This window comes from Paramisgurnus dabryanus, chromosome 8 (assembly GCF_030506205.2).
Source record: "Paramisgurnus dabryanus chromosome 8, PD_genome_1.1, whole genome shotgun sequence".
In the NCBI taxonomy this organism is placed as follows: domain Eukaryota; kingdom Metazoa; phylum Chordata; class Actinopteri; order Cypriniformes; family Cobitidae; genus Paramisgurnus; species Paramisgurnus dabryanus.
In genome coordinates, this window is record NC_133344.1 from 11,536,014 (window position 1) to 11,551,244 (window position 15,231).

Consider the following 15,231-nt stretch of genomic DNA (forward strand, 5'->3'; position numbering starts at 1 on the left):
GTGTTCAGGTTGTCTAAAGAGACTCTTCAGCAGCTGGTTTCAGTGGTGTACGAAGCACAGGATGATGAACTGACGCGCTGCTTTTTAAAGAAGGCATCTGTCAATCTGACTTCATGCTCACTGACCTGGGAAGTGATTCAATATCTGCTGCAACATCAAACTTTAGATTTGGACTTTAGGAAAAGCAAAATCTCTTGTGAAAACATCAGAGAACTTCTGCCTCAGTTAAGCAGAATCCAGCTAAAAAGGTAATCAATTTGGTAATTGCCCTTTAGCATTAGCTTTTTTATGGAATCCCCTCTTAGATTTTAATAGGTTTTTACAATGACTGTTTCAAACTGTTATGTGGTCTAAAAACTGTTATGTTGTGTTCATCTTTTTGATGTAGAATCATTATGTAGCACATTTTGGCATTTTTAGGCATACAGACAGTTTTATAGTTCATGTTTGAGTAAATACTGTATGATAATATCTCATGTATAGCCAAATATTAGATAACAATTTTTAGACATACATGTTCAGCATGTGCATATGAAACAAAAACATTTTAAAAAGAATAATAATAAAATATGCAACAGGACATTGCTCTTCCAGGTCAAGTAATAACATCTCAATACAAACAAATCGCGTACTTACCTTACCAAAATAAACAGTGCAATGACCCTTTCAGACCCTTTGCCTCCTGCAGCTGTTTGCATCTCGTGGTAAAGCAGTACGAGCAAACGAAAGATGTCTTTCGTTTTGTGGCTCCTGTGCAGGTTGTCAATTCAGCAGAAAAGTTTGCCATTCTCCCTCTGTTTATAGACGGGAGGTGAACGCACCGATGACGTATGGTGTCTGCGTGGACTAGCTGCGCGGGAGCATTCAAATTACGCTTACGGATGAGGGACAAAAAAGGCAACGTCCGTTCGGACCGAGATCTATGATTGGTTGAAATTGTTTTGGTCCTACGCCTTTCACAGATGACATAAATTTCTACAAATACATTTAAACAACTTAACATAGTAATTACTATCAGGGTGTGAGGAGACTTTTAACCAGCATAACTTAAAATGTTTCTGGATCAAATGAGATACCTTGCCTTTAAAGGGCAACAATGATCTGATTCACATTTTTACATTTCCTTTGGTGTGCAAGTGTGTATTAGCAGTGTTGGGGAAAGTACTTTTAAAAGTAATGGATTACAATATTAAGTTACTCCCCAAAAACTAACTAATTGCGTTACTTAGTTACTTTCCATGGAAAGTAATACTAATGGTGCATTCCCACCAGCTGCGGTAGAGGCGGCAAAAACATAGTTGGATGCTTGAACATTTGAGTTCACTCGCTTCATTCATGTGTGAAATTCTAGTCATTTGAGACATTCACGCGGAAATTTGCATCATGGGAGGGCCTTCTAAGACTCAGCCACTCCGTTCACTTCCTGTAATCACATCACTACTTCCGCAAGGTCCTGATTGGTTAACGCAGCGCATCTACCGTGTCTGGTGTGAACCCTTCATAATGTTTCTTTTGCGTTATTTTTCTTCCTTGGCTGAGGCTTGATCTCTTTCAGGCCCTGCAGGTGTTTTTTATGACTGAGAAGTTCTGCTTTCAGAAATTTTGTATTTCCATTGCAAAAATGTCGAGATCTGGCCTCCCGTCTCCGTTTCTGACTCAAACTGTTCCAGCTTAGGCATGTACGCATAGAGTGCATAATTCTACATTAATACGTTCAGTTTAATTCAGTATACTATTTTTATTTTTCAACCCCTACGTTTTTTCAAGTCAGCTGACATTGGCTTATCTTAGACCTTTCTTCTACGTTACATTATTACTCCGCTCACTAGTAAAGTTTATTCTTAGCAGCTGTACTTTGCTACTTTTGTTGTCCCCTGATTTTTCTGTGCTTTCTCCTGCTTTTATTAATGTAAAGCTGCTTAGAAACAAATAAAAAAAGGGTAAAAAGGGCTATATAAATAAAATTGAATTGAATTTCACTTTCTTGGTCAAGATAAAGGCACAGACCAGCTTTACAGTAAGCAGGTATACATGTGAAGGTCTTTCTATTAATCTTTCGAACAATCCATTATTGAACTCAACACAATAACAAAACACATGAATAACCAAACCAATGTCTGCCCTACATTTTAAACATAATTGAGAGGAACAGGCAATATTTTATTATTGTGATCTGGGGTCAGATGAATCCAGTGAATAGACCAATTTAGAGTAGACGTCACTGTTACGTCACTGCAAGCTGCGCGTGCAATGCGGTTGCAGAAAAACTGTGTAAATGAATTAGACACGAGTGAAAAGAGCAAGATAACTCACTAGAAAATGTCATATTGTGCTGTTAAGTGTCAGAATAAGAATGCCAAAAAAGATGGCTTTCATTTTTATAGAATACCATTGTCGAAGACATAATTTGAAGATAAACATAGGTGTTTATGATTACAATAAGCCCTTAAACGGAGAGAATGGACCGAGGAAATCATCTGGAAATATTTAAAATATTAAAAAAAAAATGTTTTTAATATTTTATACTTTTTTCGTTTTCTATTATTTCTTTTTATTTCCTTATATCTTAGCTTATGTCTTCTTCCTGTTTGTTCTAAAATTATTGTTTACATACTTAATAAATATATAAATATAGCACACACACACGCACATGATGTAAAGTGTTATTAATATATAAACAGGCCTTTTAAATGTATGTTTAAACATAATACTTTTATAATAGTTTTAGAACAAACACGTAAGATAAATATAAGAAAGAAATAATAGAAAACAGGAAAATTATGAAATATTTAATAAACGCTATTATATATAATACATGATAGTATTGCTTTTATATGTACTTTAGCGATTCAGACTGTAAAAATAATTGATTTAGCAAAAAAGAACAATACACATTACATACATGCATATCAGTAGCCAAGCCATTTAAAATTTTTATCTATCTAAAAAATAAACGTAACGTGATTAAAACACTATAAGAAACATTGCACTAAAGGGAAACATAGGGGAATCAGACTTCGACAGAACACCGGATCCATAAAAATCACGGTTTAATGCTAAAACACTTCACAACCCTACTGCGGAGCAGTCACTTTCTGCAACCAGTTTGGCTCCGCCCACAAAAAACGTCATCTCTGTTTGCAAACATGAAATTGGTCTATAGCTTTGATAATAAATGTGATTTATAATGCAGAACAAAATGGGAATCGGTCATTTGTGTTGGCCAATTAATTGAATAAAAATCATTGCAATCATTTGTCTATTAAAGGGGACAGAGAATGAAAAACCATTTTTACCTTGTCTTTGTTGAATAATGGCAGTCTACCCGCATTCACAAACACACAAAAAGTGCTAAACATGCTAAACATCTCAGTCTCATAGAAATTCCTCTTTTAGAAATGTCAGCCAGAAAACGGCCCAATCTGAAAAACTGATGCTTATGACATCACAGGCATCTAACTGCCCCTCCACTTTAAAATAATTGGCTACATTTTTTGAGTGGCTGCAAAGTCAGCCAATCAGTAATGAGATTGCAAGTTAAGCCAGTAGGGGGAGCCAAATAGGTGCAAAACCACTTGTTTAAAATCCCCCACCCTAATAGAGCTATCTGAGAGAGGTTTTCAGGAAGCTTCTAAGGCATTAGAGACCCAACCAAAAACATTTTTGTCTACATGTCACATCACAGAACAAGGATAAATACCCCGTTCAATCATTCTATGTCATCTTTAAGAATGTGCAGTTTACATTTTCATTTCTTTCTGTTTATTTATTGAGTGCCTGCATGAATTATTCAGTAGATGTTAAGAAGTGATTTTATTCTCCATAGGATGACCCCCAGTTTCATTCTGTCCATCATTATGGAGATTTATGCGAGTCGCTCTCCTCAGTTTGTGTCCGGTCTGTTGAGTTCAGCTGAGAATGACATCAACCTGAAGAACAAAGTGTTGAATTCAGATCAGTGTTCAGCTCTGTGCTTCACTCTCCAGCACTGTAACACTGTCAAACTCAATCTGTTCTGGACCTCCATACCAGAGGAGGAGCTAAAGAGACTTCTGCCCTTACTCAACAGAGTCACACAACTCAGGTTCTCACCTCTGACATCATAGAAATATTATAGTGTAGTGTGTATCTGTGTGTTAACAGTGTTTGTGTGTCTCAGTGTTGACAGACAGCTGTTACTGAAGCTGCTTCATTGCTGCAGTTCCTCTGATGACCAACAGGAGGCAGCAAATCTTCTGCTCTCTGCTCTTCAGTACAGACTGGATTTCTCATCCTGCTCAATTCTGGACCTCACAGTCACAGAGAACCATTTGAACCTGACGATAAAAGACTGTAGCGTAATCGCATCTGTGCTTCAGAAATCTCAAAGTGTTGTGAAGTTGGTTTTAGAGGACTGTAAGGTCTCTGATTCAGCCCTAAAACAATTTCTGCCAATTCTGTCTCAGGTTCAGCTCAGGTAAAGCTGTGACTTAAACACAGGTCACTTTTATTATAATGTGTGCAACTGTGCAGTGTATTAATGTTAATCAATTTAATCCTAAAATTCAAATGCGTGATGAACTGATAAGTATTTTTTTCTTTATCTCTCTCAGTTGTAAAGCTCTTCTGCTGCAATTTATAGCTTGTATTATTGAAGATGCAGAGAAAGGATCTTTGAGGTGGGTTCAGGCTCTTTGTCAAGCTTTAGGAGGTGAGGTGGACCTCAGTCACACTCAGATGGATCAGAGATCTTGTGAACAGCTGTCAGTGTTTCTGGAATATTCTGATGGATTGACAGAACTGGACCTCAGTCACTGCAGACTCACTGATCAATACATGAATCCACTCTTACCACACCTGCACAAGACTCAAACTCTAGAGTGAGTTAAACATCACAAATATAAACACACAAGATTAAATAATCACATTTACTCAGTGTTAAATCTCTTTATTTTAATGTTTTCATCTCATTGTTTCTTTCAGTCTGAGTCACAACAATATTACTGATGAACTAGCAAAGAAAATACACAGCGTTGTTTCCACTCACGACAATATTCAGACAGTACGGTAAGTGCGTGTGTATGTTTTGGGTTTGTTGTATCAGTGTAGATTTTGTTAATAAGTGTTGTATTTTGTCTTTGCAGACTCTTTGGAAACAACATCCGAGACAAAAAGCAGTTTACCAGAAACGAGCGATTTGAAATCTGGTAAAGACACCGGAGTGTAACTCGACTTGCCATTAATGAAAATGAACATTTAAACTTTTACCTCTGCACGAAACTTAAATATTAAAGAAAATTAATATTAAAGATGCAATCAGCAACTGTGTTTTGGTAAAAATTAAACAGTGTTATTAAGGAAGTACAGGAAATAATAAACGGTCTCCTTATCTTAATCCAATTCATAATGTAAATATTGTAATTATTTATAATTTGAGTTGGCGTCCGTTACGCATTTAAAGATGTGTAAAGTAACCTTATATTTTATGTTTAAAACATAGATGGGGATTGAAAGAACGATTTTATATTTTAAATGACAGTAATGAACTACATTTGTACATAGACAAATAATATTTCCTTAAGTATGAAGTCAATGTATGTAATAATAGCTTTGAAATAAAATGAACTTTCCCATAAATCCATGTGGTTTTGTTCAGATATTTTAAAAATGAGCAAATTATGATCATTCTAATGCAATATTAAGATCTTTAGATTTATCTGTGACTGGTATGTTTCTCTATTGTCCATTCTTCTCCATAAACATCATGGCGGAAAGGAAATGAGAAAAAGTACATTACAATAAGGACAATAAAATGTAAATAATTATAAAATAAACCCTAAACCAGGATACAACACACAATACCATAAAGTCAACACACAGAATAAGAAAAACAGTATAAGATTAAACAGTAACAATATAAATCATAGTATGATATTGTGCAGACTTGTAATAAAGAGTCAATTTTGTATTTAAACTAACAATGCTTATCGGACCAATACAGTATGTGATGTGTTTATGATAGTACAGTTGCTAAAGTTGCAGTTGAATAGAGAGCATGATGAGCTAATTGGAAGTGATGGTGTGTGATGGCTATTGATCAATGCCAAACTTTATGAGAGTGAAAACATTGTGGGTGTAATGAGTACATTCCTTGGTTGACCAGTTGTAATGAGTTCTCTGTCCACTTAAAGGTTCTCTAAGCGAATTCACGCGTTTTAGACCATAAAAATTTTTTTGTTACATACAGCAAACATCTCCTCACTATCTGCTTGCTACCTGACCACTGATCAAACTGTAAAAAAACGCGATCTCTGTAGACAGCCCAGGCTCTACAAACTTCAATATACAAACAGTGGCCAAACCTGCACCACGAAACAAAACAAAGTTTTACAGCCAATAAACGCCAAGAAGGATTTGGGGGTGGGGGTTGGTCGCGTTCACGAAAGCACGGAAGGGAGGGGGAGGAGTTAGCTACGCTCCGTTTGTTTGAAAACAGTTCAAATATCAACAACAAGTGACGTCGAACATATTCGCTTAGAGAGCCTTTAAGGACCTCAAAAAATGTGGACACTAATGCTGCGTCCGAAACCGCCTACTACATACTATATAGTACGCGAAAAGCAGTAGGCAAGGCGAGTTGTATGTCCGAATACATAGTATTCGAAAAACAGTATGCGAAAAGTACCCGGATGACCTACTACTTCCGGTTAGATTTTGCAGTGTGCATACGATGGACACTTCACTATCCCATGATTTTAGGATTTATCCAACGAAGAAGAAGAGGCACGCGGCTGTTTTCGCGCTGAAATGACATGACGTGATGACGACGTATGTCACGTGATGTAGCAAGATGGCGGATGTAGCATGTCCGAATCTCATTCATACTACCAGGATTCATACTATACAGTACCTACTGTTTTAACGGCAAGTAAGTAGGTACTTCATCTAATTCAGTACCTACTATACAGTATGCGGTTTCAGACGCAGCCTAAGGAACTTATGGCCACTCTTACCTCTCAAACCAAACACCACAAGAAGAAGATTGTGCTCATGTTTGGCAGATGCTGATGGCAAACAGCCTCTCAGTGCCACCTATAGAGCGGGAAGATTAAATGCACTTCCTGTTTGGCAGAGCCTCTGCATTAACGCTAATAATGTTCTAAAATAACATTCAGTTTCTTGCAATAACTGATCGAATTGCTTCACAAGACGTCAATGAGTGGGTTTGCATGCACAGAATAAGTGGATAACTATCAAAAATCTGCTTTTTATAGAAATCTGTTTTCATGCGTTTACATGGGAGTTGGAGATTTTATCTGGTTTCTCGAAGGCAGTGACGTCACCGCCTATAGAACATAACAGTTGTTCAAGAAGTTATACTCTGTCACTTCTCGTGTTTACGGAACCTGTAAATGTAACATTAGGTTTTATTTTTTGCAGTTTCTCTGCCAACTGCATGAGTCGATTGGAGACTTTTATGCATTATTTTGCGCTTCCACATGTGAAGTTAATCTGTCAGACGCAAAGAGCACATGAACAAAACTGTCGGTTAAGGTGTTTACATGCCACGCAAAATCAGGGTAATGGGAAAAAACTACCTGTGCCGATCGCATTTGCTTGATTTACTAACAGAGGCTATGGCACTTGAATGAATTGAGGTTGAATAGTTTTTTTTGCGATCCTTCGATTTTTTTTTTTGCGATTTTTCAAAGCAACATCGGATTGGGTCAATCTGATTCGGATAGGAACTTTTCAGGATCACCAAATCTGGATAACCAGTGCTCAAACAGGAAATCACAATGTAGAACTATACATTTGTAAAGAGCAACAAGTAAACTAGCCAGTGTGGGGTCAATATAAGTTCATTTTATTTGAAATGAAAGCACACACATTAAAAAATTAAATAAAATCAAGAAAAACCCCACTCCATCCTCTTCCAGCATAATATATATATATATATATATATATATATATATATATATATATATATATATATATATATATATATATATATATATATATATATATTAATTAGTGACAGAATAAAATATATTGTTTTTGGTCAATTTTGACAGCTGTTTGGGGGATTATTTTATGAGGCCAAACTCTTTCTACTTTGCTGTAGGCCTATACTGAAAGGCTGAATACGTTATAGCCTACCTAATCACTGTAGCCTGCCAGATGAACAAATAAAATTAAAACCTTATGAATAAATAGGATATCTTGTAAGATACTGCATGATCCAAATATAGTATTATTTGATACATTTTTAAAGTTTTCATTACATTTTGGGCATGAAATCCATGCTGAATCCACCCATCTGATGGGATCAGTTTAATCTAGATATTTTGGATCAAAGTGATCCAAATCCTACAAAAAAGTTCTGAAAAACCCAAACTAAAGGTTTGATCCAGATAAAAACCAAGATTGGATTATGTGATCTAATCAGATTATGTAATCCATTTTTCAGCCTCATGCAAAGCATTCTGGGAACCAGAAATCATAATCAACCTTTTTCTGTTTTTTGCTTCAGATTTTGTTTCCCAGAATGTTTTGCTTGATGGTGTTTTTTTAGTTTTACTCTGTAAAGACAAAGACTTGTAAATGTTAAATGTTCATTTAACTTTGAACAAAATGTTGACAGAAAAAAACATACATTTAAATCTACGGTAAGTTACCGGCAACCCAGCTGCAATTTCTACGGAATTTTTTTACAGTGTATCCTCAAACATAAATACGCTTTTATAATAGCCTCTATCCAGTTGTGGTGAGAGAAATGACTAACTTAACTATTAACTTAACTACTAACCCTAACTATTTCTGTTAATCCCTTGGCCTCCGAATGTACCTGACATGAACCAAATTAAACATAGGGGGTGGCTTCCCGGACAGGAATTGGCTACGAGGCCACATAAATATTAGTATTGGTCATAAAGTTATTGTAAATGTAGACGCTTCAGACAGTTTATATTCATGTATAGACAAATATTATTAATTAAGGGCATTTAAATGTTTTTATTTTCATGTAGTGGGGCTACTCTAACTTAAGTGTGTGTTTAACTTTATTTTTATTGTTTAATGTTTTTATTGCACTTGATATTTCATAATAGAGAATGAACTTTATACAGAGAGTGACGATGAGACGTGCATGCTGCTGCTCTGTTTTTTCTCCATGACGATGTACAAATAAGAATTGAGGGCACCCGTGTCCGAATTCACTCACTTGTTTCCATTCATTCAGTCAAGTGGACTATATTATAGCAATGTAGGGAGTGAATGTGTTTGAGGCTATTTCATACACAACCTAGCCGAAGAGCTTCTTCACCGACAGAGAAAACGTTAAAAATGCTTTATTATCGGCTTTACTTTATGGATTTAGTTTTGAGGATCATTTACCAGACGACACAAGGAAAATTGTGATGCGGTGCTAAACAGCAAGGCACAAAACGAAAGCAAAAGTATAATGTTGAGGTAAATAATGTTGAGGACGAGTTTCACTTTTAAACGTGTTCAGTTGTCATGTCGTTTGTACATTAAAATTGTAGACGACCTATTAAAATATTTTACGTTGTATTTTACATTGTAAGTACATTTATCCAAGTCCAACACTTTACGTGTGGATCGAGAACAGGTATGTAAACATTATGTTATGGCTCGGTAAAGTTATGACTCGTCGTGTTTACTTTTAATTATGTTGTGGGTATTTATGTCAAAACAGTGGATAGTATGTATATGTTAGACCAGGATTTTTTTTAAACCTTATGATGGCATGTATGAGATGACCCTTTGACGATAGACCCCTTTACTAACATAATATTTTGTATAAAGAAAACATGTAAGAAAAAATGGAAAACGCTAGAAAAATTGTAATTGTGATATTACCTAAATATACCAAATTGTTTATATACTTAAATGATTGCCTAGTAGACTTACAATTTTTTATTGAACCCTTCTGGGGAACTCCCTTAGATTCCCTGAGCCAGGTAGGAAAACCCCTGGTATAGACAATACTGCATTAGTTTTCAAAGTTGCTACTGTATTTATACTTAACTGATCTATTATCACCTATGATGTGCAATTACATCTTGAATATTGTTTTTATGTGTGCATATGTTTGTGATTTACCCCTGAAGACTTTAGGATTTAGGTTAAGTGTGTTAACTATTAAGTGTGGATATGGACATACAAGACTCAGGAGAGGACGTGGGGAAGATGGAGTGTAAACAGTAAGATTATTTCATTTTCAATAGCAGGTTTTAAATCTTTCTTATAGACTTATGAGGAATAAAACATTTACATCTGTGATGAGACAGGTTGTTGTTAATAGTCTTCCTGACTTAGTAACCTTTTTAACACCTTCATTAATAAAACCATATAAAGTTTCTCTTCAATTTTGTACAATTTTTTCCATAGTATTTGTTGTCAACAATTCACCACCTTGGAATTATACGATTCTATCTGACATTTTTGTCAAAATTAAGTTATTCACATATATACGTTCTTATTCTGTGACAACTTGTTTACATTATGTTTTTTGTTGTGTACATTTAAGGAATTTTTAATTCAGAAAAGAAAAAGATTCTATAAAATCCAACTTTAATAAAGTTCAATTTGTGTGAACCAATCAGCAGTTTGAATACACACAAAAGGACCAATCAAGATCAGCTTTCTTTATCTATATGTTATAGCTCGGTAAAGTTATTGCTCGTCGTGTTTACTTTTCATTACGTTGTGGGTATTTATAGAACAGTGGATAGTACAGTATACAGTTTATTAATGTCAGGAAAAACTTCGGAGTCAAGTGCAAGTTAACAATATTTATTTAGAAAATAGAATGAGAGATCTGGAGAGCAAAGTCACTGGTAGATCCACTGTGAAATCCTGATGTAGATGAAGCCACCCGGAAACAACTGGTCACCGCCTAAAAACGAAGCGAACCAGCTGTTCCGAGAAACAACAGTCATGTAATCCACAATGGCAAATGGTGTACTCCACTCACGGGTGATGAAGCGAACCAGCGGTTCCGAGAAACAACAGTCATATAATCCACAATGGTAAATGGTGTACTCCACTCTCGGGTGATGATGCAAAACGATGAGAAACAGAGACAGCTGGTATACCGCCTAGAAACGAAGCGAACCAGCTGTTCCGAGAAGCAACAAAGTCAATGAGTTCCAGCAATCCACAAGCGAGCGGTCCGGGCGAAGACGAGTCCCCGGACGCCGAAAACCAAACCTGGGGTAACAAGAGGAAGAGACAGAAAGCGTCCGACAAGACAAGGCAGGGCAGCAAGACTGTGATAAAACAATGAGCGCGCAACGAAAGACAGGACTACGTGCAATATAAAGGAAAAGGTAAACGAGACACCACCGGTGAACAATTACCGAAACAAGGGGGCGGAGTTAGTGAACACACGAGGAACCGGCACCACAGGTAAACAACACACACACACACATATATCACACAGCCATCGATCACCCAGCAGTCATGACAATTAACTTGTCCTAAAAGTAAAAGGGAGTAAAAAGAAGCAACCTACTTTCATTCTATATAGTAGCTGAAAAGCAGTAGGCGAGGCGAGTATGTCCGAATTCATAGTATTCCAAAAACAGTAGGCGAAAAGTACCCAGATGACCTACTTATACGGCAAGATCCCAAATGTGTTCATTCGATGGACCCTTTACTATCACAGGAGGAGAGGAGTTATGCAATGAAGAAGAAGGAGAACCGTGGTTTTATTAAAAAATGTCCAAAAGTGGTAACATGGCTCTATTCAAATGCACTTTAACCACAAGGACAGCTGTTAAATATATCTATTTATATATTAAACAGCTGTCCTTGTGGTTAAATTGCACCATGCTGCATACCAATTCACCTTATACTATGACCTAATAAATGTACTGTTGGAAAAGTTTTTGTAAGATAGATCTCAAGCAGAAAGTGATATTTTAGAAATAGAAGATTCTATCTGCAGTCAACCTCTTCCAAAAAACCCATTTACAAATATGAAAGGATTTTAAAATTTATTCAGAATACATTTAGGGTCTCTGTCATTTTCATGTCTAAAACAGAATTGTTCCCCATATCAGTTTTGCTATATGGAATGCAAAACCATTGAAGCTCAATATTTCAAAACTACTCAGCTTATAATTCTAAGGTGGTGATTTAGCTTTATTAAGGAAAAGAAATCTCCAAAGTGTACCCTCCAAAGGTTTACTGCTAATTACTTATCCTAAAATTCATGATTTCCACAGCACACTTTCAGCCACACTGCCGACAGAGGATCATTACAGATGTTCAGTGTGTACAGAGGTCTTCAAGAATCCAGTTTCTATTCCCTGTGGACACAGTTACTGCAAACACTGCATTGAGATCTACTGGAGCAAACCAACTCAAGCTGAATGTTACGCTTGTCCTCAGTGCAGAAAGAGGTTCAGAGATCGGCCTGTGTTAAATGTTAATGTTGCTTTAGCTAAAGTGATAGATGAACTACAGCGGGCTGGGTTTAGTCCTGCTCTTCCTGCTCACTGCTATGCTGGACCTGAAGATGTGTCCTGTGATATCTGTACTGAGATAAAGCTCAAAGCTGTTAAATCCTGTTTGACCTGCTGTGTGTCTTACTGTGAGACTCACGTCAGACAACACTACACTGTACCAGCACCACAGAGACACAACATGACGGAGGTGATTTAGCACTTCAGACATCACCTCTTACAATCATTTTTTACATAAGTGGTATTTGGCCTTTTTGAGATCAAATATTATGAATCCCACAAGATTTGTATTTCACAAGTGTGAACTTTAGTCTAAATCTAAATTATTTTACACTGAATACACTGAATTTATGAAATAATGTTGTATAATGTTAAATAATGTTTAAGATATTTGAATTAATCTCTTTACCTTCTTAGACCTTGAAAGAAAGGGACGTACAGGGAAAACGTGTATGTAAAGGGTTTGAAGTTCAATGTAAAGGTGAATATCATGCCAGGTTTTTTTTAACTGCATCATATATGCAGGACAATAAGGGTTTTAAAAAAAATTGTTGTAATAATTGTTTTTGCATGTTTAATTATTCATGTAATTTTCAGATTTCCCCTCTGACATTATTGAAGTGCCTGCTCTTGGTCGCCCCCTGTGCCTTGGAATGTTGTATGACACTATTAATGACCATTATAGTCAAAGTAAGACTATTTTTATTAAGAGGCAGTAATATTATTTAAGATGAAATAAAGTCTTTCAGGAAACAATTCTGAGTAAATATCTGTGTTTTTCAGCTTCTTTTCTGTGGAGTGACAACACTATTGCTTCTATGAAAGTGTCTTTGTCTCGACCTAAAACTGATGTGAAGGTTCTAGAAAGTGACTCCCTACAGCACAGATTCAGAGCTCTTGAAATATCTCCTGTGTCAAGAACAAAAGCTCTTCAGGGAGAAGTTAATGGAGCTGCAGCTTTTTTGAATCACCCAATTCAGTCTGAACATCAGGACAGAGTTACACTGCACTATAAAACCACCACCAGACTGGACATGATCAGTCAAACACTGTTACATGAAGGAGTTTCTCCATCAGTCATTAATACAACCACAGCTACACATGTGATCATAGCTGTGAGCTACGGAGCTCAAGCCTTCTTTGTGTTTGATCATTGGTTGAATAATTCAGAGAAAACTGCAGAAATGAAAGATGTAATCAAGAAGATGTCCTCTTCTTTTTGTGCAAGTTTCATAGATTTATGCCTGAATGACAGTGAAAAAGCTTTAAGTTTGTTTTATAACTGCAGTCTCTACATTGATGTGGGTTACTGGAAGAGTCCGGTGTCTTTTGATGAGGCAGTGGAGATCTATGGGTTTCTGCCAAAACTACTTGGATCTCAAGGTAAGAAAGCGGTTCCTCTGAAGGTTTGGCTTTACCCTCTGAAGAAACTGGAGAGGACCTCAGCGTGTGCTGCTCTCAGTGGAGTCAATGAAAGTTTGATGCAAAGAGCTGAGAAAATCCTAAAACATCTGAATAAACAGATCAAGAAATGTCAGGATTTTATGATGAGCCCAGATAATCTAAGTGTTGTTATTTGGTTTCCTGCTTTGAAAGATAAATTAGTGTTTTTTTTAGAGCTTCTTCAGAAATACAAAACAGATTGTCAGAAGATCACAGAGATTGCTAAAGAAGAGGTAGGAGAAAAGAAACTTCGACATCTACTAGAGAGACATGACCGATCACCATTCAGTGCAGATAACATAAACCAGTGGCTGGAGAATAAAGAAACTGAACTGAAGATTTTAAATGACTGTAAAGCTGCAGACATCACTGTTGTGAAATCACAGTCAGAGTTACATCAGATCATAAATGACCCACAGATAAACCGAGTGATGTGTTTCACTCTTACCTCACCAGATGATGAAGATTCATTCCTCACTGCTCTGAAGCACCATATTGAATCTGATCACATTACACCAACAAATTCACTTCAGTCCAAACCTGTTAAAATCAATCAGAAAGTGCTCATTGATTTACGATTGTATATTGCTGCTAAAGAGGCAAATGAAGATACAGAACAAACCAGATTCATTGCTGCATCTGTACCTGATGATGAATTTCCTAAATTCACTGTGCAGTTTTATTATGCTGGGATGATTGTTAGCAGAAACATGAAGTTTGGAGTGAAACCAGATCTTGCCAAGATAACTCAAATAAAACACAACAGTGTGTCTGTGAAGTGGAATCATTCAAAGAAAAAAAACATAGAGAGATATGTGGTGGAGTACAGAGCTCTAGATGATGATGGGATGAGTAACAACACTTGGAAACAGATCACTGTTAATGCTCACACTTTTATAGAAAAGTTTGTTTTATCTGATTTAGAACCAGACACAGGATATCAGCTCAGATATGCAGTTTGTGACAACAACATTATGAGCAAATTCAGCTGGATTATTTACTTTCAAACTTCTGTTGCACGACCAGGACGACCCTCTGTTACTAAACTGAGCAGGGATACTCTCAGACTAACCTGGTTAAAAGCTAAAACGAATGAAGTTTGTCCAGTTATGAAGTATATGGTTGAGTATAGAGAAGTAGGACTGGAGGGCTGGTCATCAGTATTAACACAAGGACCTGAGTGTGAATGTACTATAACTGTACCTCACAGCACCTGCTACAGAGTCAGAGTATCTGCTGTCTATGAGGACATCACCAGCAAACCTAGTGAGGAAACATCTGTACCTGTGGATGGTGAGATGCATTTGAATTTATG

General features: G+C 36.5%; 2 protein-coding genes across 2 annotated transcripts in view; both read left to right on the forward strand.

The window, feature by feature from the left end:
- LOC135770741 (uncharacterized) overlaps positions 1 to 5,548 on the forward strand; it is a 37,522-nt gene extending 31,974 nt beyond the window's left edge. Inside the window, exons 11-16 of the mRNA XM_065280512.2 lie at positions 9 to 248; positions 3,827 to 4,084; positions 4,160 to 4,456; positions 4,593 to 4,859; positions 4,963 to 5,046; positions 5,124 to 5,548. Coding sequence (XP_065136584.1) covers positions 9 to 248; positions 3,827 to 4,084; positions 4,160 to 4,456; positions 4,593 to 4,859; positions 4,963 to 5,046; positions 5,124 to 5,190 — 1,213 coding nt within the window. The 3' untranslated portion in view covers positions 5,191 to 5,548. The remainder of the gene's footprint in view (positions 1 to 8; positions 249 to 3,826; positions 4,085 to 4,159; positions 4,457 to 4,592; positions 4,860 to 4,962; positions 5,047 to 5,123) is intronic.
- Positions 5,549 to 9,156: 3,608 nt separating this feature from the next.
- The window catches only part of LOC135770743 (uncharacterized), a 200,271-nt gene continuing 194,196 nt past the window's right edge, over positions 9,157 to 15,231 (forward strand). The window contains exons 1-6 of the mRNA XM_073815543.1: positions 9,157 to 9,610; positions 10,113 to 10,205; positions 12,234 to 12,663; positions 12,891 to 12,954; positions 13,071 to 13,163; positions 13,257 to 15,209. Coding sequence (XP_073671644.1) covers positions 10,156 to 10,205; positions 12,234 to 12,663; positions 12,891 to 12,954; positions 13,071 to 13,163; positions 13,257 to 15,209 — 2,590 coding nt within the window. The 5' untranslated portion in view covers positions 9,157 to 9,610; positions 10,113 to 10,155. The remainder of the gene's footprint in view (positions 9,611 to 10,112; positions 10,206 to 12,233; positions 12,664 to 12,890; positions 12,955 to 13,070; positions 13,164 to 13,256; positions 15,210 to 15,231) is intronic.